General features: G+C 40.7%; 1 protein-coding gene across 4 annotated transcripts in view; it reads right to left on the bottom strand.

Annotated features, from left to right (window-relative positions):
- Positions 1–2,825: 2,825 nt before the first annotated feature.
- The window catches only part of MROH8 (maestro heat like repeat family member 8), a 60,273-nt gene continuing 38,694 nt past the window's right edge, over positions 2,826–24,404 (bottom strand). For 3 of the 4 annotated variants that reach the window (XM_025263488.3, XM_025263491.3, XM_044927669.2), the window contains exons 13-23: positions 22,145–22,280; positions 19,480–19,670; positions 17,795–17,932; positions 17,232–17,346; positions 16,764–16,904; positions 16,257–16,421; positions 15,057–15,212; positions 12,831–12,953; positions 11,248–11,347; positions 10,924–10,989; positions 5,722–6,253 (exon numbers count right to left, since the gene is read on the bottom strand). In XM_025263488.3, the coding sequence (XP_025119273.2) occupies positions 6,105–6,253; positions 10,924–10,989; positions 11,248–11,347; positions 12,831–12,953; positions 15,057–15,212; positions 16,257–16,421; positions 16,764–16,904; positions 17,232–17,346; positions 17,795–17,932; positions 19,480–19,670; positions 22,145–22,280 (1,480 nt within the window). In that variant the 3' untranslated portion in view covers positions 5,722–6,104. Of the gene's footprint in view, positions 3,238–5,721; positions 6,254–10,923; positions 10,990–11,247; positions 11,348–12,830; positions 12,954–15,056; positions 15,213–16,256; positions 16,422–16,763; positions 16,905–17,231; positions 17,347–17,794; positions 17,933–19,479; positions 19,671–22,144; positions 22,281–24,404 lie in introns of those variants that run through there. The other variant, XM_025263490.3, reaches the window with a different exon arrangement.

The following is a 24,404-nucleotide window of genomic DNA, read 5'->3' as shown; positions in this document are numbered from 1 at the left end:
GATCCACTTTTTCCACATGCGTGTCATGTCTCAATCAATATTACTGATTCTTAAATGTAGATTAACTGAGGTTGGGAATGTGTTCACTTAGAGCAAACAGAGTTTGTGCATCTGTATAAAATATCTGGAAAGATACATGAGAAAGTGGGAGCAGTAGTTGCTTAAGGTTAGAAAAATTCGATAGTGGTGAGCTGAGAACAAAGTTACTTTTAGTGTTATCTTTTTGTATCTTAAACTTTGAACTTATGCCCAAAACTAAATAAAGAAAATGTATGGGGGTACTCTTTCTGCCCCCTTCTGATGCCTATGTCAGAAGCTTTCTCTCCTTTATACTTTAATAAAACTTTATTACACACACACAAAAAAAGAAAATATATGCTATAAAATAAATAGACCATCACATATGTATACAGTGATACTTAAAATCCTTTTTTTACTACTTGTTTTTATGGATAAACAGTTAATTAAAAACTGCTTCTAGGAACTTCTTAACATTTTATTTCAGAAACGATTTTTCTGTATATATGATTTAACACAGGGGTGAAGAATCATGAATTAATTTTCATATAAAATTGCAATATCTTTGCCAAGGTCTAAAGTTTGAAATGCAACACAAGAACGCAAAATCCAGGTGACTAGACTATTTAAGGTGTTAAGTGAATTTGTAACTAAAGTAACAGACCAAAGCCTAATTTCTTGAGGATAAAAAGCTCTTATGAATCAATGTGAAAAAGACAAATCTCAAAATGGGGGAAGGACTTGAATACAGTCTGCTGCTGCTAAGTCGCTTCAGTCGTGTCTGACTCTGTGCGACCCCGTAGACAGTAGCCCACCAGGCCTCCCCGTCCTTGGGATTCTCCAGGCAAGAACACTGGAGTGGGTTGCCATTTCCTTCTCCAGTTCATGAAAGTGAAAGTGAAGTAGTTCAGTCGTGTCCGACTCTGAGCCACCCCACGGACTGCAGCCCACCAGGCTCCTCCATCCATGGGATTCTCCAGGCAAGAGTACTGGAGTGGGTTGCCATTTCCTTCTCGGGTGAATACAGTCTAGTTAAAGGAAATATAGATGGCATTTAGACATGAAAATATGCTCAACTTTTCTAGTAAGAGAAAATGCAAACTTAAGCCACTGAAAAGCCATTTAAAAAGAAAACTCTGAAATTGGCAAAAATCCACAAGTTTGAAAATGCTTCAGTGACTCCCATGTCATTCAGAGTCAAGCCCAACTCTTTGTCATGGTCTATCACTTCACTTCCCTCTGTCTTCATTTGCTCCTCTCAGCTTTCCTACCCCACCCTGGTCATAGTGGCCTTCTTGTGGTTCCTTGACTAGCCTAGGGGACCCTGGAGCCTTAGGACTTAGAAATGGCTATTTCCTCTGCCCAGAATGTTCTTTCCCTAGATCTGCCTAACCACCTCCCTCACTTCCTTCAAGTCTTTGCTCAAATATTACCTTCTCAAGCCTAAAGAATCCTTCTGCAATGCAGAAGACACAGGAGACTCAGGTTCAATCCCTGGGTCAGGAAGAGCCCCTGGAGGAGGAAATGGCAACCTGCTCCAGTATTCTTGCTTGAAAAATCCCATGGACAGGGGAGCCTGGCAGGCTACTGTCCAAAGGGTCACAAGGAGTTGGACACAACTGAAGTGATTTAGCATGACTGATGCATGAACACACACATGCATTACCACTTTAATCTGTAATAAGACTAAACAGTTTTCTGAATTTTTGAAAAATACTGTATTTTAACTTCAAATAACCCCAACTGACTTAATATCCTGAGTTTAAAGAAGTACACTGAGGTTGGGGCTTTCATATAAAGAATCAGATGCAGAGATGAATATCTTGAGATTATTTTCAGATTCAATCATTTACTGATTTTGTTTCAACACAAAACTACTTTAATAATGTCTGTTTCATTTTATTTCACTTTTGGCAGTGATAAGACCTGGGTGGTGGTATGATACTAATATTTCAAACATCTTAACAGGTTCTTTAGCAGCCATGATGCTGTGGCAGTTTCATTAACTGTCAAATAAGAAAAGCTTTGAAGGTCTGAGTTAGAAAATCCTTTTATAATTTAAAAAGATTTTCAATTATTTTAATAAAAATTTCTATTATTTTTATTAATAATGCAGGAGATGGAAATGACTTTGCCAGAAATTTTGGCTTAGAAATCTTAAAAAAAAAAACACAAAAAACCCCAAACGTGACAAGACTATTTAAAGCTCTAAAATAGGTTACCACAAAGGAAGTTGTAGAAATATGTTTGGCCTAAAACCTGTTTGAAAAAAATTTTTTCATATAAAATACTAAAATGCAATGTAATTGGTTGGCCAGACTTATAAATTCTAAGGGGTCTTGACCTAAAATGATAATCTGGACAGTAATACAATACAAAAACTCTTTAGAAATCACCAAGACAGCACTTCCTTGGTGGTTCAGGGGCTAAGACTCACCCCTCCAGTTCAGCGAGCCTGGGTTCAATCCCTGGTCAGGGAATTAGATCTTGCAGGCTGCAACTAAAAAACCACATGCTGCAACATTGTGGAATCCAGTGTAGCCAAATAAATATAGAAAAACAAATTTAGAAAAATAAATATACAAAAATAAGTATTAAAAAAATCAAGACTATTGCAGTGGAAACGTCCTTGGAAATACCAACTTCTTTAGTTTTAAGGTCACAACACATGAACTGCCTAGAAATTCTTTTCCTTCTTAGTGTTGTGCCGCTCTTGCCACAAAAGTGATTTCCTAAGATCAACTAATACATATTCTGAGCTTAAATTCAGCATTTAGTAGGTTTGGTTTAGTTGGCTGAAAGACTTCAATAAGAAGAAGAAAGAATACATATCTCAGAATAAGGAGGAAAAGTGATACTCAAAGTTTTAAAAAAGGGAAAATATAAAATAATAAAGACACGGTTGGGCCAGTAATGGATAACAAACAGTACATTTGAAAAGTATATGATGAAAATAAAGTCAAATGATATTTAATTGTATGGAACTTTTATTTCAACGTATTACAACAAATTAAGTGTCCAGAAATATTTATTTTGTATATTTTTAAAATTCCATGAAAACATAAACCTATCTATGAAGAGAGCCTTATGTAAAAGTAATGGAGATATTTAGAATAAATAGACTTGTTCATACAATCACTATTAAGTGCTTCTTCAGCCCTTCCCAAACCACTGAGGTAGTTGAGTGAAGCGCAGTCCTCTCTTAATGGATACTTCTCTCTGTGGATTTTAACACAGTAAACATAAATAAAATAGAATAAGCATTGTTGTGCTTGCTACTCCCTGTTAGTGGTATTACTCAGGCAATAAAATACCACCTGGAGGGCAACTCTAGGGTAAATGTGAGTGTAGAGGAAGTATTCACTCAACCTCTTATATGTCACTGGAGGTCTAAACTGCTTCCTAAATCTAAAAGATCTGTTCCCTGCAGTGAGACACGGATAGCTCATGAGATTAAACCAAGGACTCAGAAAATATTCCTCAAGAATAATCACCACTTTTTTGCTCTAACTCCACTCCTTACACTGTAGCATGTGCATTCGATCCCATTGGGGGCGGAAAATAAGATGCACTAACTTTTAGGTAAGAAGTATTCAAACTTTGTAATCTGAGGCTCAATAACATTTCACAACATTTGTTTGATTACATGAATTTCAGGCATGAATTCAATAACTGAGATGAACTGTAGAGGAAATCTTTATTCACAGTGAAGGGAAACAGCACACTGGAGAGGAGCAGAGCAGACCGGCCAAGGATGTGGGTTTTCCAGCCAGAACTTGAGTTTGTGAATTTACTAGTTGTGTGACCTTGGGCAAGTCACCTTCATGTTCTGTCCCTTAGCTTCCCCATCTGCCAAATGGAGATAATAATACATGGAGTGGTAATGAGGATTAAAAGAGTTAACCATACAATGTACTTAGAATCTGGTTTATTGTAAGCACTCAATATGCATTCAGATCAGATCACATCAGATCAGTCGCTCAGTCGTGCCCGACTCTTTGCGACCCCATGAATCGCAGCACGCCAGGCCTCCCTGTCCATCACCATCTCCCAGAGTTCACTCAGACTCACGTCCATCGAGTCTGTGATGCCATCCAGCCATCTCATCCTCTGTCGTCCCCTTCTCCTCTTGCCCCCAATCCCTCCCAGCATCAGAGTCTTTTCCAATGAGTCAACTCTTCGCATGAGGTGGCCAAAGTACTGGAGTGTCAGCGTTAGCATCATTCCTTCCAAAGAAATCCCAGGGCTGATCTCCTTCAGAATGGACTGGTTGGATCTCCTTGCAGTCCAAGGGACTCTCAAGAGTCTTCTCCAACACCACAGTTCAAAAGCATCAATTCTCCGGCGCTCAGCCTTCTTCACAGTCCAACTCTCACATCCATACATGACCACAGGAAAAACCATAGCCTTGACTAGACGAACCTTTGTTGGCAAAGTAATGTCTCTGCTTTTGAATATGCTATCTAGGTTGGTCATAACTTTCCTTCCAAGGAGTAAGTGTCTTTTAATTTCATGGCTGCAGTCACCATCTGTAGTGATTTTGGAGCCCAGAAAAATAGCCTGACACTGTTTCCACTGTTTCCCCATCTATTTCCCATGAAGTGATAGGACCGGATGCCATGATCTTCGTTTTCTGAATGTTGAGCTTTAAGCCAACTTTTTCACTCTCCACTTTCACTTTCATCAAGAGGCTTTTGAGTTCCTCTTCACTTTCTGCCATAAGGGTGGTGTCATCTGCATATCTGAGGTTATCTTCATTGTGTGATTGACAAAATGGATAGTTTGAAAGGGGAGTGGAGTTGGTGGCACGTAGTGAGACCAAAGAGAAAGCAGTAAGGGGTGCACGTAACTCCAATGTGCTCAATGCATTGAAGCTGGCATCCAATGGCCACCCTCAAGGTGTACTCTTAGCTCTGCTTGAGGGTGAACAGTTAGTCCATGGGCAGCTGGAGCCTGCCTTGTAGCTCAAAACTCCTGTCTGCTAGTCCCAAATATGAAGACCTCTCGAGTAGGAATCTTGCTCTTGAAGCCACCCTTGGCTGTCACATCCCTCAAAATATATCCAACTTACAATGAATCATGGAGAAATGTATTCCTAAAGATGTCTTGGCAGAGGGATGGGGTGAATGTGGGATGGGGTAGGGATTCATACAACTTTATGCAATCCACCATTGCATGTATCTCTTCTTCATATGCCAGTTGCCTCATTTCCTTTCTCTTTTTCCATCCCACCTCCAAGATACCTCTCCATTGCCTTAAATAACTGAGCTCTGCTCTCCACTTAGGTTCCTCAAACAAGAGCCTGGGAATTAGCCCATGAGAGACCATCTCTAATTAATCTAGTCCCAACCTTCCACATGCAGCTTATCAAAGTATTCACTCAGTAAAAACAAATCTCTTTCTCAGAAAATGTCTACTTGTAAGAAAATTTTCTCCATCTATGGTTAAAGGTTAAAACAGACAGTGGTCCTCAACAAATAACAGTTCCCATCCTAGAACCATTTGAGGATCTGATAGCTATTGTAGGAGAGGAATCAGGAAAATAAGAGAGGGAAAGTAAGGAGTGGAAACTTTACATATATCAGATACTTTAGTATTATACCACTTCAGAAACTGCTTCTTGCTTGTTTTTAAGAGAAAGAGGAAGAAGAAAGGCCATAAGGAGTTTTATAAAAAATACATCACTAGCATCAAATTATAAGAACTGGTCATTACTTTATTTTTAAGATGGTTGACAAGCAGATTGAGCTTTGATAAAAGAGCCAACACTACCAGCAGTGCAATATGAACACTGAAAATCTCTCGAAGCTTTCCTCAACCTGTTAATCAAGACTAGAACTTTATGGGTGTTCTGGCATGCCTCAGAATCTCAGTAGATTTTCACTGTTTCTGCAAACGTACACCAGAAGCTACTCTCTCTTCTATATTGCCATTCCTTAAAGGTTTTGACAGCAAAAAATATGTTGTGAGGTGATTAAGTGGGTGGAGGAAGTTTTTTGCTAATGGAGCACCAGGTGCTTCTGGGGCTTCTGAAGGGATTAGTTTGTTTGTTTTTTTTTTTACCTAGTGTTGCTTGCCTTGGGCTTCTAGATAGGCAAACAACCTATGAGCTTCCTCAGCCCATACAGTGTCTGCCTGGAATGTAGTTCAGCCCCCGCCTTCTGGATTCGGAATAGAGCCTGGGAGGCGATGATGCGCAGAGATGGCTCAGGGTCATGCAGCAGTTTTTTCAGATCTAAGTGGTAAGAAAACAAATTGCAGGTGAAGATCTATGGAAATGATCACTGGTCAGACACAAAGGACCCAGTATGCCCAGAACAGCTGAGACGGAGACCTAACTTTTTCCAAACCTCTGTGTGAAAGTCTATATACTTGTGGATCAATTCCAGTTTTCACTTACAAAACTTAACTTGTTTCTGAGTTGCCAAATATTTTACTCCTTTAAAATAATCAAACTGCCAAGTAATCCAAGTTCAAATTATATGGACCTTGCAGACCATATAGAACACTGTTAATTTGTGAGTTCCTGTGTTGGTCCTGGAAAGTGAAAGTTGATCAATTGTGCCCGACTCTTTGCAACCTCATGGACTATACAGTCCACGGAATTCTCCAGGCCAGAATACTGGAGTGGGTAGCCATTCCCTTCTCCTAGGGAATCTTCCCAGCCCAGGGATCAAACCCAGGTCTCCTGCATCGCAGGTAGATTCTTTACCCGCTGAGCCACCAAGGAAGCCCTGTTGTCTTTGAGGTTACTCTTAAATCATTCAGTTCACTTTGGTCACTCAGTCGTGTCTGGCTCTTTGCAACCCCATGGACTGCAGCATGCCAGGCTTCCCTGTCCATCTCCAACTCCCGGAGCTTGCTCAAACTCATGTCCATTGAGTCGGTGATGCCATCCAACCATCTCATCCTCTGTCAACCCTTCTCCTCCTGCCTTCAATCTTTCCCAGCATCAGGGTCTTTTCCAGTGAGTCAGTTCTTCAAGTCAGGTGGCCAAAGTATTGGAGTTTCAACTTCAGCATCAGTCCTTCCAATGAATATTCAGGACTGATTTCCTTTAGGATGGACTGGTTGGATCTCCTTGCAGTCCAAAGGACTCTCAAGAGTCTTCTCCAACACCACAGTTCAAAAGCATCAATTCTTCGGTGCTCAGATTTCTTTATAGTCCAACTCACATCTATACATGACTACTGGAAAAACCATAGCTTTGACTAGACGAACCTTTGTTGGCAAAGTAATGTCTCTGCTTTTTAATATGCTGTCTAGGTTGGTCATAGCTTTTTTCCCAAGGAGCAAAAGTCTTTTAATAAATCATTATTTCCTTTTAATTTTTCTTTAAAATTTTTAGTGTATGTTTTCTTATTGCAAAGGAAATACATGTTCATTGTGTGGAAAATTTAGACAATACATATATGTAAGCACTAGAAGATGGAGAAAGCAATGGCACCCCACTCCAGTACTCTTGCCTGGAAAATCCCATGGACAGAGGAGCCTTGAAGGCTGCAGTCCATGGGGTCGCTGAGGGTCGGACACTACTGAGCGACTTCACTTTCACGCCTTGAAGATGGAAATGGCAACTCACTCCAGTGTTCTTGCCTGGAGAATCCCACGGACAGGGGAGCCTGGTGGGCTGCCGTCTATGGGGTCACACAGAGTTGGACACGACTGAAGCAACTTAGCAGCAAGCACTAGAAGAAAACCAAAGTCACTTAAAATCCTCCTGTCAGAGAAAACCACCATTAACTTTTTTGGTCTATTTCCATTCATTCATTTACACTGGTATGTTTCTGTTTTTTGTCCAGATGGAACCATAATATACATGTTATCTAATCATTGCTTATTTTACTTAGTAATATTGCATCATCATTTATCTAAGTCATTTAAACATTTTCCTATAATATTTTTCATGGCTACATATATGATTCTACAATATGGATAAACTCTACTTAACTAATTTCCTATTTTTTTAAATCTTAGATGCTTCCTATTTTTGCCATTTTAAATAACACTTAAATGAACATTCCTGTAACAATTTTTGCTAACTTTCATAGTTTAATTTCCTAGAGGTGGGATCGACAAGTCAGTGTGTATGTTTATTTAAAGGGTTTTGATAGGGACTTCCCTGGTGGTCCAGTGGCTAAGACTCCGTGCTGCCAGTGCAGGGGGCCTGGGTTCAATCCCTGGTCAGGGAACTAGATCCCACATGCCACAACTAAAGATTCCACATGCTGCAGCTCAGAGTTCAAATGTCATAACTAAAGATCCTGAATGCCACAACTAAGGCCCAGCACAGCCATGTAAATAAACAAAATTTTTAATAAATAAATAAAAATAAAGGGTTTTGATACATACTGCCAATCTTCCCTATAAAAAAGTTGTATCAAATTATACTCAGGAACTTCCTTGGTGGTCCAGTGGCTAAGACTCCAGGCTCCCAATGCAAGATGCCTGGCTTCGATCCCTGGTCAGGGAACTAGATCCCACATGCTGCAACTAAGAGCTCACATGCTACAACTGAAGATCCTGCATTCCTCAACTAAGACTCAGCACACCAAACAAAATTTTTTAAAGAGTATGTTATAAAAAGTTATGCTCATACTGGTGTATGATAACGTCAGTTTTCCCTTAACACATCAACACTCAGTATTAACTAGTAATCTTTGCCATTTTGAAAGAAAAACACATACTGTCATCTCATCATTGTTTTATTTCACAAACTTTTGATTACTAGTAATATTTTTCATATATTTATTGGCTATTGGTTTTCTATGAACTACTTATTCATATTGCTTGCCACTTTTCTTTGGCAGAAGTAGTGACGTGTTTTAAGGATATTAACCATTTATCCTAATATAAATATACTCCTCCCATATTATTTCCTATTTTTCAGTTTTGTCTGCTTCTTTGTTTTTCAAAGTTGGTTTTTTAAAATTTTACATAGAAATATCTATCATTTTACTTTATGGATATGTGCTTGAATCATATTAGAAAAAGGTGAGGACTTCCTGGTGGTCCAGTGGTTAGGATTTCATGCTTCCACTGCAGGGCACACAGGTTGGATCCCTGGTCAGGCAACTAAGATCCCACTTACGGCATGGCAAAGCCAAAAAAGAAAAAAGAAAAATGGTCTCTTTTTAATTTCTAATTCTCCAAGACTTCAAAAATACTCAGGACCTTTTATTTTGGAGCTTTTATTTAAGTAGTAGTTTAATTGGATGTGAGTCTCAGTGAACTCCAGGAGTTGGTGATGGACAGGGAGGCCTGGCGTGCTGTGATTCATGGGGTCGCAAAGAGTCAGACACGACTGAGCAACTGATCTGATCTGATCTTAGTCTTTAAATTCATCATGCTTATTTAAAAAATGGAATATTTGACTAGTTTTTTACAGTTCTTGCATGAAGATCTATGTGTTCCACAGAACATATGAAAGAGCAGTCATCAATTTTGGAATCCAAAGGAACTGAAACTTATTTTTGTCATGAAATTCATCTCAATTCATATTTAATTTTTTGTAATTTTTTTGTTCAAATTTAGCTTAAAATTAACTGTGATAAATGACATAAACTTGTCCAAAAAAGAGTGCTAGGATGTTCTACCCTGTTTCTAAGACAGATAAGCCATTGTAAGGGAAGAAAGAGAGTGGGATTATTCCATTAGATTTAACCATGGGAGATTGCAGATATTTGACTGTTTTTGCCTTACAAAATGGCAATTTAATAAGGTTCTTTCTGATGTATATGTATATAATCTACACTTTGGGTTGGCCAAAAAGTTCATTTGGGTTTTTCCATATGTAATAGGAAAACTTCAATGAACTTTTTGGCCAACCCTATACATATCTTTGGGCTTCCCAGGTGACTCATTGGTAAAGAATCCATCATTCAATGCAGGAGATACAGGAGACGTGGGTTTGATCGCTGGGTCAGAAAGATTCCTTGGAGTAGGAATGGCAACCCACTCCAGTATTCTTGGCTAGAAAATTCCATGGACACAGGAGCCTGGTGGGCTACAGTCCACCGGGCTGCAAAGAGTCAGATATGACTGAGCAACTAAGCATGCGCGTGCGCGCACACACACACACACATCCTAAATCATCTGTACAGATACATTTTTTTTTATATAGAGAAATAAATTTGGAATGGAAAAAGAACTTTGGTTCCCCAGCGTTTTAGATTAGAAAATAATTTCCTTTTAATTGACGAGAATTGACCAATGTGATATCTCATCTCATAGAATAAAATAACTACATGACTTTTCTTTTTCATTTTTGCTTTTGATATCTATGGGGAAGTAGAGCACCATAGAGAAAAGTGGCATGATCTTTCTTAAATAAGTTTCAGCTTCTGGCTCTATTACCAGTTACATATTTTTGAATAGAGAGACTTAGCATTTCATGGCACTTTCTGATTGTAGGACTACTTATTAAATGAAAATAAATATCCTCTGAGCGACAGATCCCTAAAGCTGTACAACTGTAGAAATCCACTTACATGACAACTGCCTTACAGGACTATAAAACTTCTCTATTAGCAAGTCCCCCCACATTACAGGACAATAGCCACTTACAGAAAAGAGGGCTGCAGTCAATTTGTGTAGTACTCATGAGGTGTCATCAGAACTTACTAAGATAATATTTCTACATAATTTATTTTCTGACAGATGAAATTCAGAAATTGCCCCTGAGACGTTCATCAAAGCTAGTTTCCAAGACAAATGGGGTCATGTCTTTTCCTAAAGAAGAAACTGGCCTGGAAGGAGACTATCATTTGGTTGAAGCCTCCAAGGGCTTTTTTTTTAAATAACAAAAGTCAAGCTCTCTGGTTCCCAGTCTCGTATCTACCACAGAGCCTACCTCAGGTACCTTCCAAACACGGGGTACCCCAAGTCCAAGTGTTTACCACTTACCATCCTTTATCCAGTCAGTACCCTTCGTCCCGAGTTCACTGTGATCCACGTACCTCGATAAGAGCCCTAAATGCAGGATAAGGTCTGTGAGTCTGTGATCTGGATCTGGCTTTACAAAGCTGGCACAACTGACTTTCTGATAATTAGATTTTCTAAAAACTGAATTCCTCCAAGTGCCTGATGGTTACCTATAGATAACATAGCCCCCTTCTCCAAAGAAGTATTTTCAAGGTCATCTTCATAAAGAATGGGGACACCCAAAAACACAATTTGGGAAAGCACAGGATAAAAGTGACTGTAGAAATGAAAGGATTTTCTCTGTACCTACAAATAAGACTGCTGCTCTTCTGATAGGAAGTTTTGCATTCTTGGAGAACATCAATGTTTGGGCTAAAATGTTGACCTTCCCCTTGCATTTTTTTCCCTAAGTGGGGGGAAAAAAAAGAGTATGAAGGAGTGAAGTAGCAGCACTATTTTATCAGCCTCACTACATAGGGACTATGTCAGATATACATACAGAGTATAGTGGTTGAAATAACTTCAGTTGCTCAGTGAATTATGCCACAATAACGAGGCCCTTGGCAATGTTAAATCCTCTGAATATACCTCGCTCACACCCACATACTGTGCCTGCAGTGCCTCTAATCTGTCGTTTCTTTTCTGTATGTAAGTCTTCTAGGGTCTCTAAGCTCAGTCTTGAGCTCTGCCTTCCTAATAGCTCTTCCCTGACAGCTCTTACCCTCCTGACCTAACCCTGTACTCTTGAGTGTTTTGCAGGTCCTTCTGTCTTGGCAACACATCATTTTCCACCTTGCATTTCCATTCAGTGTTTCACAGAGGTTTAATCTCCCTCACTAGCTTGTAAGCTCCCCTTACAAGTTTTCATCTTGGGCATGTTTCTGGGTTCTCTGCGGCCTGTTGCACATTGAGCGTGTTATGCTTATTGGATGAATGAATTCACTCCCCAGTGGATCTCTTACCAGGCACCTCAGGGACAGGAAGAGGACAGGATTTTGCTCGTTATAGAACTTATGAGTTAACATGGACAATATGTAGTCTCATCAACCAACAGCATTGAATTTCTTGCTTCAAAAATAACTGTCATTAGTGCATCTGCGATAGATTTGATCGCAGGTCAGAGAGATAATCCTGCATGGAAAACCTTACACAAGGGCACTGTGTGGCTTCCTAGGCCGGTAAGTCTGATCAGAGGAGGCCCTACTGGGTCCTCAATGGCTACGCATATGGAAGATCCCTGGGAAGAGTCAGTCATGGAGTCTTCATAATAAGATACCAGTGGTTCTAGACTCAGTTGTCTAGAAAACCATGGATGGGTCTCCTTGGGCTGCTCTGGCTCAAGCCTGCCCCTAAGATGAGTCACAGTAGCCTCTCTCAAGTTTGTAAAGAGCAAGGATGCCATCTGGGGCCTCTCAGAGCCAGTGGCATGCCGCCATTGTGTTGCAAGGCTTACAACAGCACGCCAGCCCTTGCTTGGGGCTCATGCTCTCCTGGAGGGTAAAATAATTCACTATATCCAAAGAAAGGATCAAATATCATTGCAAAGGCCAAACATGACCCCATTTCCATTCACCCCATAAGTAGTTTATGAGCAGGTACTATTACCCTGACTCTGGAGCCCCTAAGTCAGGTTAGTGGAGTTCCCAAGAGTTCACCAGGCTTTTTTGGTGAGGAAGGGTGGTAAGAGAAAGTGAATGTTGATTCATTTGGGAGGAAACTACAGAAAAATGGATTCATAGAACAAGACTGGTCATAGATATCAAGTGCTGATGTGAGAAGGATGGGAAATGTTTCCTTTATGTCATATTCCTTCATTAAAAACTATATCTGAAAAAAAATAAGCATGTCAACATATTAAGGAGTTACTAAAGTCATTATTGCTCACATACAAAGAACTTGCAGATTGTTGCAACGTCACTAGGGTTGATGAACCAGGGATCTTTGCAGTACACTGCTTGGGGCAGCTTCCACTTCAGGAACCGGGCACATATAGTTAGCACTTGCCTGCTCTCCTGTGAAAAGGATGATCAGAGGTCAGCATTTTCAAACATGTTTTAGCTGAGATTACCTTTCTTCAAATAAAACGCTAAAGTCTAATATGATAAACTCAGAATTATCTCATTTGAAGTGAGGGCAAGGTGCCTTCCTTCAACTTTCCCAAACAGTCTCTACAGAGAACCCATAAAATCTGCAGGGTTCGGGGGAAAATGGAGAAACCACTGGTCGAGGGCATAAGTGAGAGCTCCTAACATCAAGTGTATTACCCAGATCAGAGATTTGGGCAGGAGTCTCACTACCCCATGCTTCTAGAGAGAGGGCTCCCATGCCTACTCGCTGCTCCTAGGTTATTCTCCTGTCACTACACACAGGAAAGTAGCTCCCCATCTCACAGTCCTTGTAAATCTCTAGCTTGGAAGAAACTTTGGAAAGTATTGATCCTCTCTTGATCCTGATACTTGAGCAAAATTAACAAGTGGTCTTCTTCTTTACACACTGCCCTCAGAAGGCTCCCATGCACCATATAACACCCCTGGTAAGTTTCCAAGCAAGTGTTTGGTCCCAGTTCCACTAGACATCTGGGCCATTAAAATTCCTCTGGGGACAGATGGAATGCACATTAGTTCAGTTACTTTGTTACAAATTGTAAGTGTCTAGTAAAGTTAAAGATACCCGGATATTTCACTTCTGGGTTGATGCCCTCAAGAAACTCTCAGACATGTACACAAAGAAATCTACCAAAATGCTCACTGCAGCATTATAATAAGGAAAAAATAAAAGTAATCTAAATGTCCAGGAATAAAAGAATGGGATAAGTTGCAGTTACAAGACAGAATTCTATATAGCAGTGATAAGTGAATTAGGGCTATATAACATGAATAAATCTTCTAAATATGTTAAACAAAGAAAAGCAAGTTGCCGAAAGGATTTACAAATGATATGAACAAAGTTTTTTAATGTATAAAATTTTTTTCAGATAAAGTTTTAAAACATGAAAAATAATACCTCAGAAATGATAACAAATTTGAGATTTTGCCTGAATTTTTCCAGTTTTATTCCTCAGCCTAGGTGGTAGGTGTATTGATGTTTTAAATTGTGTTGTCAGTGCCAGTGATTCCTAACCTTATGCTAGATCCCTCCCCTTTGCTGAGGCCACCTTCTGAGGAGCCTTGACAAGCTGGCTAGAAGGTGTTCAAAGTCTGAAGAAAAATAAGTCTTGACTGCTCTAGGCTTTGCCTGATCGCCAAAAGCTTGCTGGGGTGCAGGGTGGGGGTTAGGGATCAGTACTGTCTGTCCCATGTCTGTGACCTCTATGGGGCACACTTTCCCATCACTTGGTTGGGAAGCTCTGACCTATACTTCACTGAGGTCTGAAATATTTTATATTTATGGCTACAAGGCCATAACACTTCCCCCATAACAAGGTGCCAAGGTCCACCGTAATCTTTAGTCCTGTTTCTGAATCTTTCTGCAAGGAAGACTATAGGTGGGTGGGAGCTCCAGCATTTTCCCAGACTCCTCACAGCCTAAACCCACTTCTCTGGTCGGCTGTAACTGGTGGCCACAGGACCTTGAAAGAGACCAGCTTCTGAGGTACGGGAGAGTACTAAAGATGATGCCATCCCTCCCACAGTTCTTATGGAGGAACCTCTGGGAGATTAAGGAGATTTCAAAGAAATCTCCAGATTTCAGAGAAGCTTCTCTGTTCCTGATTTAGCCTCGACACTAGTCTATTTGTCTCAAGGCCACAAGGCTGTTCTTGAATTAAAGAGAAAAGACAACAGACTGTGATCATCATTAACAGAAAGAGTTTCTTGAATTGGGCAGTGTGTTGAGAGTTCTGGGCTAGGCTGAATATTGGAGGGGCTACAGAAAGGTATAATAATACATGATTCCCACCCACACAGGATCATGATTTGCTACACAGAAATAAGGAGTAAGATTTTTCACACAATTCACTTAGGTAAAATAATTGAAAGGAAGCCCGTGCCAGAGGAAATGGGGAATAAAGATGGTACCACAAAGTCCATGCCCTCAAAGAAATGAGGGCCTGTTTGCAGAGTTGACTCTGGATTTGAACTTATTCAGGGCTGAAAGAAGTTAACAGTAGGCATTACCGTAGCAATTGCATCATTCTCATCCTGAGAATACAGAAGAAGTGGGACCAAGCTGTCCAGGACTTGGCTCTCTACACCCTTCTTATCTGCGTATTTCACAGACTTTATGGAGGCTCCAAAGAGGGTCATGGAGAAACGATGAACATCCGGTCTTACCTATGAAGGATGTTCAAAGGGAAGCAACTCACTGAATGTGTTCATGCTTAACTTATAAGAGCTCTAGGTCGGCTGAAATGCCAGTCCTAACAGGAGGATATTTAGATGTTGGTAGCTGAGGGCAAGAAACCAAATATACGTGGAGACAGTCACACTTGCTGCTTTGCATGACTCATTCTCTCACTCTAGGAATGAGTCATCACCACTTGTATCTGCTCCTAGTATTAACCATCCACTCAGGCTGGGCTTCCCAGGTGGTGCTGTTGGTAAAGGACCTGCCTGCCAATGCAGGAGATGTAAGAGACGCTGCTTTGATCTCAGGGTTGGGAAGATCCCCCCAGAGGAGGGCATGGCAACCCACTCCAGTATTCTTGCCTGGAGAATCCTATGGACAGAGGAGCCTGGCGGGATACAGTCCATGGAGTCACAAAGAGCTGGACATGACTGAAGTAACTTATCACATACACATCACATGCTGTTTTGCTGAAATTAAAAATTCCAGCTTTGGCATATTTGACTCTTCAGAATGTGGTTCATTGTGCCACATTTATTTCTCTTTTATTTTTAGCTGGGCTACTTAGCATGCAGGATCTTAGTTCCCTGACCAGGGATGAAACCCATGCCTCCTGCAGTGGAAGCGTAGGGTCTTAACCACTAGACAGCCAGGGAAGTCTCCCTGTGTATTTTTTTTGACAAATCTTTGGGATCTGGGATGGAGACATAAGTATAGTCCACTATCCTGACCCAGTCCTGATTGTTCCTTGAAAGAAAAGACAATGTCTTTTCTTATAGAAACTCCTTGTTCATCCCAGGAAGCAGGGGAGTACCTTGGCAGGTCTCTATGCCTCAGTTTTTTTAATCTGAAAAACAGTAACACCAGCCCTACCAACATCACAGGGTTACCTAGAAGGGTCTTAAGAGATTTGAAAGTGCTCTTAACAAAAAAGTACGATCTAAAATAGAGTTATTACTATCCCAACTTTGGTTTGCTGTTATGCCAATTACCTTCCCCCTAGGAAAGTCTCTCCTCTCCCCTTATCTTACATCACCAAATAAGGAGAAGAGGGTCCTCATCATGGCAGTCAGGGTGGTGAAATCCATCGTCCTGACGAATTGCAGGAGTATCTGAATGGCTAACAAAACAATCTTCTCGTCGGATTCACATAAAAGGTCTAGGATGCATGGCAGCAGGCTCTTGATGTCTTCCCTCTGTGTGCCCAAAACAGTGAATCACCACCCCTCCCGACGGCACTTCCTTTGTTACCAGAGTAGGGCTTCCCGCCTGTGCTCTGTCCCTGGTGTTTGTTGAGTTTTTGGTTGTCTTGGCCAGCCCAGAACAGAGAATTAAAGAGGGCCTGATGCCATCTCTCAGTATTGGCAGGACTGATACGTAGAGAAGGCAAAAGAACTTATGTACATATGTATACCTGTGGCTGATTCATGTTGATGTACGGCAGAAACCAACACAATATTGTGTAGCAATTATCCTTCCATTAAAAATAAATAATTTTTAAAATTAATTAATTAAAAAAATAGAATTGGTGGTCTTACCATTTCCTCCTGTCTGGTAAGATAGCACAGTCCCCTCAGGGCAAGAATTTTAAAGGGATTATTTTCAAGAAGTAGCCAGTCTTTCAAGCGGGCAACACAGTATATGCTGGGAAATCTCCGAGCCACTGGACTCTGAAGAAGCTGAAAGAACCCAGAAAGTGGCCAAAGAAGTTACCTTTTAGCCCTTTTTCATGAGGGGAGCCAGCTTCCCACCAACTCCGAAACACCTATTTTCCTTTGAAACTTCTACTCTACAGCACGTACATTACAGGATGATGCTTCCACTGCAGGGACCTAAGGAACACTGAATATGTGGACAGAGAACTTCAATAAGGTTAAATTTGGACCATTTCTATCCTATGTCTGAATCGGACCCTAGCTGGTCACTCAGTTGGACATGGCCTAGGAAGGCTGGTACAGCTCCCTTTTAGGCTTCCTGAATACATACAGCCTCTGAAGAAGTCCTACCTCCACAAAAAAGCCTGCCGATGTGAGCTTATGTTTATCGTTCCCTCGGTTAAGAAAAGGTACTAACAGGTACATGACCTTATGTGCAACGAGGTGATTTCTCTCCAGCAATGCACTGCAAGACAGAACACAGAACAACTCTCAGAAATGCTCTTCCTCAGAGAGCAATGTTCCCAGGGCAGGGGTGGGGGGCGAGGGGGCGCTCAAGTTTTTCCTCAGCTTCAGGTGCACGGGAGGGTAAGTTCCGTTCAGTTCAGTTGCTCAGTTGTGTCCGACTCTTTGCAACCCCATGCCAGGCTTCAATGTCCATTACCAACTGCTGGAGTTTACTCAAACTCATGTCCATTGAGTCGGTGATGCCATCCAACCATCTCATCCTCTGTCATCCCCTTCTCCTCCTGAGGGTAAGGCAGGGCTGAAAAACTTGGCTGGAATTATGGGCATTTGCCCATTCTGGGATGAGAAGGTTATTCAACCTTGGTGGCTCTGATAACTAAAAGGGGGAAAAATTACTTTAAAACACAGCTGATTTAGAGCAGGGATGCATGGCAAGGAAGTCTTACTTGGCAAGGAGGGATACTCCCTGAAGATGGCAATCTTTTCCTTCCAGAAGGGTCCATCCTTTATTCTTTTCCATGATGTTGAATTCCTGCCAGCAGAATGTTCTGAGGAGGAGAGTCTTTGTAGCCTGTATGGCGAAGCTAATCCAAGAAAAATAGTACAAGTGAATATAGTACTGGTCCCTCCAACTGAAGAGCATAAAATCACCTGCTCTCACCGACGAGGGCCATGTATTGATAGCTGCTGGACTCTAATTCTCTTCTTTCTAGATTTTCCTAAAGATTCTCAGTGCTCTAATACTTGAAAGGCCTTTCACACAAACTCTAAGCATAAAGAAATCCAATAAAATTGTGTTTCCCTGGGAGAATGGAAAGAAGTCTATGATAAAACAAATGATGTAGGATGCTAAACTGAGATTCACTGCTTTTTCCTTTACAGCTTTATTTAGATAGAATTTATACCCCCCTTAAATTTACTCCATTGCTTTTGAAAACTACTTATCGAACTAGTATTTTGGACATAACATCAGAGAATCTTGAAGCTGGAAAGGTCCTTGGAGAATACCTAGCCTGAGCTCACTTACAGATAAGAAAACAGGCACAGAACAACAGAAAGATTTGCCCAGAGTACAGAGTTATTTAAAGGAATGAGAATCAGGACTTCCCTCGTGGTCTAGTAGTTAAGAATCTGCCTGCCAATGCAGAGAACACGGATTTGATCCCTGCTCCAGGAAGCTTTCACATGCAGCAGGTCAACTAAGCCTGTGCATCACAACTATGGAGCCTTGGACTCGGGCTACCACAACTACTGAGCCCATGCACCTAGAGCCCATGTTGCACAGTGAGAAGCCATGGCAAGGAGAAGCAACTAGAGAGTAGCCCCCAACTGGCTGCAACAAAAGAAAGCCTGCGTGCAGCAACAAAGACCCAGCAGAACCTAAAATAAATACTTAAACAAAAAATGAATGAGAATCAGAACTCAAGTTTTTCTGCCTTAGTCAGGCATTCTTAAATATTCCATATTAGAGCACTTCCTCAGAAAGAAATCCACGTGCCCCAGAAATACTGAGAAATTTCTACTGAGACCCTAAAGGAGAATTTAAAAATACCTCCCTATACGTGAAGCAGAAATGAGAAAATGCTCAGCTTCGGATCAGTATGGTCTTGGAGGTAGGTTTAAGGCTGTCTCGCTTGTCTCTGTCACTACCTGATTTATCAAGGAAGGGCTGGCATGCTGTCACCCATTATTTTGCAGGGCATATGAACTCAGATAGCCAAATTTGCCTTGACACCAATAAGACTGGGCTTCCATGGTAGCTCAGCTGGCAAAGAATCTGCCTGCAATGCAGGAGACCCCAGTTTGATTACTAAGTAGGGAAGATCCATTGGAGAAGCGATAGGTTACCCACTCCAGTATTCTTGGGCTTCCCAATATTCCTTGGCTCAGATGGTAAAGAATTTGCCTGCAATACAGGAGACCTGGGTTCAATCCCTGGGTTGGGAAGATCCCCTAGCGAAGGGTACAGCTACCCATTCCAGTATTCTGGCCTGGAAAATTTCATGGACAGAGGAGCCTCATGGGCTTCAGTCCATGGGGTCTCAATGAGTTGGACATCACCAGTAAGACCAAAGAGAGCCAGTGAGAGCACAGAATGACTCCTGGTCAACAAAGTCACAATGGACAGTACCACAAGGGGGTGACCTCTGAAGACACTTCCTGTTCTGGGTACAGGCCACTGGGGATGGCAACATCAGACATGGTGAGGCCGATGGCGTGGTGGACCTGGACGAGCAGTGTCATGAGAAGCTGAGGGAAGAGCCGGAACGTAGCTGCCCGGAGTTTGTTCCCCACAAACACCTCATAAAGGGCATCTGTCACCTGTGGAGAAAAGCACACAGCGGAGCTGAACACCCGCTAATCCTAAAGTCTTTCTTTCGTTTTACTTCTGCTTGTTCCAGGACATGCTTTCTGGTTCTACTAAATCACAGGCAGAACAGCAGTGGTAAGCAACGCAGGGACCTAAGTGACAGGGTACTGGGATAGGAGTGAAGTTGGCACTAAAAGTTGCCACAGTGAGGGGCATCCTGAAATCCAGAACGAAACTATAAGGAAACCATTCGCATATTTGACCACATACAAATTTAAAGCCCGGGCAAAAAGAAAGTTGTTCATAAACAAAGTCGGATGACAGATAATTTGCAGAAATGCGGTAGTTTTCATATACACAATGCCCTTATATGTCAGGAGGAACAAGTGAAAAGGCCTGCTACTCAAAGTGTGGGAAGTGTAGGCCACCGACCAGGAGCACTGGCGTCACCTGGAGCTGATTAGAAATGGAGACGCGCAAGCACCCCTCCTCCAGCCCAGGATGTCTACTTCAATAAGATCCTTAGATGATGGTGGTTTGCCTGTGTATTAAAACTGAGAAGCACTGGTGTGTAGGACATGAAGAAAGAAGAAACATAAATGACCAACTGAAAAACATACATAAATGTTGAACCTTGCCAGTGACGGAACTGTAATTAGAATATGTTCCTTTTTCACCTAGCAGCTAGACAACAATGCTCGGTGTGGCAAGGCCGTGCTCACACATGATGACAGAAGGGCAGTGTTCCAGAGGGTCATCTGGGAACAGTACCAGAAGTTTAAATGAGCCCACCATTTGGCCCAGAAATTCCCCTTCAATGGACTTTATCCTAAGAAAATAATTGGGTATGTATAACAAAACTGATACAAGCATGATTAAGTTTGCTATAGCACTGTTTTCATGACAAAAGTTTGAAAAGTGTCAAATGTTCACTAATAGGAAACAATAATGAAATAAATGGTTCTGCATCATGTATTACCTATTTTCTAAAAGGTAATTAAAACCAGTTACTATGCAGCTATGAAAAGGATAACAGAGAGCCCTACATATTGATATAAGAAGTGGTTTGCGTATGGTTAAATGAAAAACAGCAGGTCATCAAATGGTATGTACTGTGATGTTATTAATACACATACAGACTTTTATAGACTAATCAGATTAAATGTATACCTTTATCTGCCCTAACACCTAAAACTGCACTAAAAGGACCTGTTAGGGATTTTTTAAAAGGCATAAACCCACAAGAACAGAGAGCGTAAGAGAGAAGACAGTAGCAGATTAGAGACTTCAAAGTAATTCTGAAAGCTAAAAAAAAAAAGTATGATAATAACTTAGGTCAGAGAAAGCAGAACTGTAAACTGCTAGGGAATAAAATAAAGTAAAAAGTAGTCGTGAAGTGGGGTGGGAGAGGGGTGGATTAAAATTAGTTTGGAGTTTGCTTTAATAATATAAACTATTATATACAGGATGGATAAACAACAATGCCCTACTGTATAGCATAGGGAACTATATTTGATATCCTGTGATAAACCATAATGGAAAAGAATATGAAAAAGAATATACATATATATATATGAATAACTGAATCACCTTCCTATATAGTAGAAATTAATACATTGTTAATAAAATGAAATAAAATAGACATGGATATGGTGGAGGCTGTGCATGCAGAGGGGCAGGGAATATATAGGGACTCTCTGTACTTTTCTGCTCAGTTCTGCTGTGAGCCTAAAACTGTTCTAAAAAAAAAATTATTTAAAAGGAAAAATATAGAGGGAAAAAGTATGCCAAGTACATATACAAGAAGTTTATACATTATAAACACTTGCAGAAAGCTCATTTTTAGGGACATGGTATAGCCATGAGCTAAGATAGTTTATTGATTTTTAAAGGATTATTTAAAAATATATCCAAAAATATGTGGTGGAGACTGGAGACTATATGTGACCTGAAAAACCTAAAATATTTACCACCTGGTCCTTTACGGAAAAAGTTTGCCAACCTCTGCTCAAGGTGGGCCTTTGGGAGATATCCCTGGTGGTCCAGTGGTTAAGACTCTACCCTTTCATGCAGGAGGTGTGTGTTCAATCTCTGGTCAGAGAACTAAGATCCTGCATGCTGTGAGGTATGGCCAAAAAAAATTAAATAAAAAATAAAAACAATTTTTCAAAGGAGGACCTTTGGTTTCTATTTTATATTCTTCTATATTCTTTGAAATGTTTGTACTCTCTTGACTATGATGATATGCATTTTTTAAAAGACAAGAAAAAGAATGTTTAAAACAGATGAAACCATACTGACTCCTTCACTCATCTCAGCCTCCTCCACATCCATCCCTTGGTGGTGACACTGGTGGATTTATAAATGGATGAGGGAAACAAACTTTGAGAGGAACCAAAAGGAACACTCTCCAGATGGTGCTGGGCCAATTATCCAGGAGGGCCATGGTGGGCTAAAGTTGGAGGGGCAAAGCTCAAGGGCTTACAGCAACAGCCACATAGGCCATCTTCTCCTGGGAGTCAGAATCATGGCATTTCTGCAGCTTCCTCAGGAGTCTCCAGAGAATCCAGGTCGTTTTGGGCAGCTCCACCTCCAGAGTTCTCCACAACTCAGCCAGACGCCTAGAAATCCCAGAGGAAGAAGGTTCAGAAGAACAGCTTATCCTAGGCCAACCATGATCATGAGCTTCCCAGAATCTGTCTGGAATCCAATCTATAAGAGGTTTTCCTCTCTGAGGCTCGATTCTTCAGAATTGCTATCTGATTTCACAACAGTAACTCCCAAGGTTTCATAGACTCAAGTTCCCACAACCTCAGCATGGACGTTAAGACCATTCACAAACTGGTCCTAACATATCTTTTCAATCTCACAACTTCCCTATCTCATACTCTGTACTCTAAGTTTCCTACGTCATTTTCATTTCTAACAGAGTCTACAGTTCTCACTTGACCTAAAGCAATAGTTTTCCAAGAACTAGAACAAGCACAAAAAAATATAATAATGCTAAAATTACATTTAAATCAACTGAATATAGTTAATACTTTATACCAAATCATATATTTTACATAAGAATCCAGTGTATTAATAGGTAAGCTGAAGCAAGTAGTAAAGATTTAAAAACAATGTTCCAGAGAAATACACAAAATTAAGACCATTAAACAACCTGTATTAACTCATTTTTCTTCTGGATGAGTAAAAGTTCTCCTTTATTCCTTTTCCAGTAAGTGGCCTGAGGTGACCTCTAAAAATGGTGCGCTATTCACTTGACCCAGAAAACTCCACAAAATCATGCAAATCAAGAGGTTCAAATCTTTGTGTTCACTTTAAGAACGCTCATGAAACTGCCCAGGCCATAAAGGATATGCATATCCAAAAAGCCACCAAATATCTGAAGGATATCACTTTAAAGAAGCAATGTGTGCCATTCCATTGTTAAAACGGCTGAATTGGTAGGTGTGCACAGGCCAAACAGTGGGGCTGGATGCAGGGTCGGTGACCCAAAAAGAGTGCTGAATTTTTACTGTACGTGCTCAAAAATGCAGACAGTAATGCTGAACTTAGGGGCTTAGAGCACATCCAGGTGAACAAATTCCCCAAAATGCGGTGCAGGACTTACAGAGCTCACGGTTGGACCAACCCCTACATGAGCTCTCCCTGCCACATTGAGATGATCCTTATTGAAAAAGAACAGATTGTTCCTAAACCAGAAGAGGAGGTTGCACAGAAGAAAAAGATATCCCAGAAGAAACTGAAGAAACAAAAACTTATGGCCCGGGAATAAATGCCGCAAAAAATAAGTGCAAAAAAAGTAAAAAAAAAAGTTCTCCTTTATTTGATGCAGCGGTGTAAAACGTCTAAGTTCAGCTTCCCTGGTGGCTCAGACAGTAAAGCGTCTGCCTATAGTGTAGGAGACCCTGGTTTGATCCCTAGGTCAGGAAGATCCTCTGGAGAAGGAAATGGCAACGGACTCCAGTACTTTTGCCTGGAAAATCCCATGGATGGAGGAGCCTGGTAGGCTACAGTCCATGGGATCGCAAAGAGTCGGACACAACTGAGCAACTAAACTTTCTTTCAGCTTACAGAAAATATTAGCACTGCACCAAGACATTATATGAAACCCATTCACTGAAACCAGTTTTGAAACAATTTTCAAACAGTTTAAAGCTGAGAAATCTTCAGCAAGTGGTGCTGGGAAACCTGCATGTAAATCAATGAAATTAGAACACTCCCTCATACCATACACAAAAATAAACTCAAAATGGCTTAAAGACTTAAATATAAGACATTAAACTCCTAGACCATAAAACTCCTAGAAGAGAACATAGGCAAAACATTTTCTGACATAAATCGTAGCAATATTCTTTTAGATCAGTCTCCAAAGGCAAAAGAAATAAAAGCAAAAATACACGAATGAGACCTAATCAAACCTAAAAATTTTGCACAGCAAAGGAAACCATAAATAAAACAAAAAGACAACCTACAGACTAGAAGAATATATTTACAAACAATGCAACTGATAAGGGCCTAATTTCTAAAACATAATATTTGAACAGGTCATACAGCTCAGTATAGAAACAAATAATCCAATCAAAAGATGGGCAGAAGACCTAAATAGTCATTTCAAAGAAGACATACAGATGGCCAACAGGCACATGAAAAGATGTTCAATATCGCTAATTATTAGAGAAATGCAAATCAAAACTACAATGAGATATTATCTCACACCTACTAGTCAGAATGGCCAT

The sequence above is a fragment of the Bubalus bubalis genome, chromosome 14, assembly GCF_019923935.1.
Source record: "Bubalus bubalis isolate 160015118507 breed Murrah chromosome 14, NDDB_SH_1, whole genome shotgun sequence".
Taxonomy (NCBI): Eukaryota; Metazoa; Chordata; class Mammalia; order Artiodactyla; family Bovidae; genus Bubalus; species Bubalus bubalis.
Note: the sequence above shows the minus strand (reverse complement) of the source record. Positions and strands in the feature narration are given on the sequence as shown.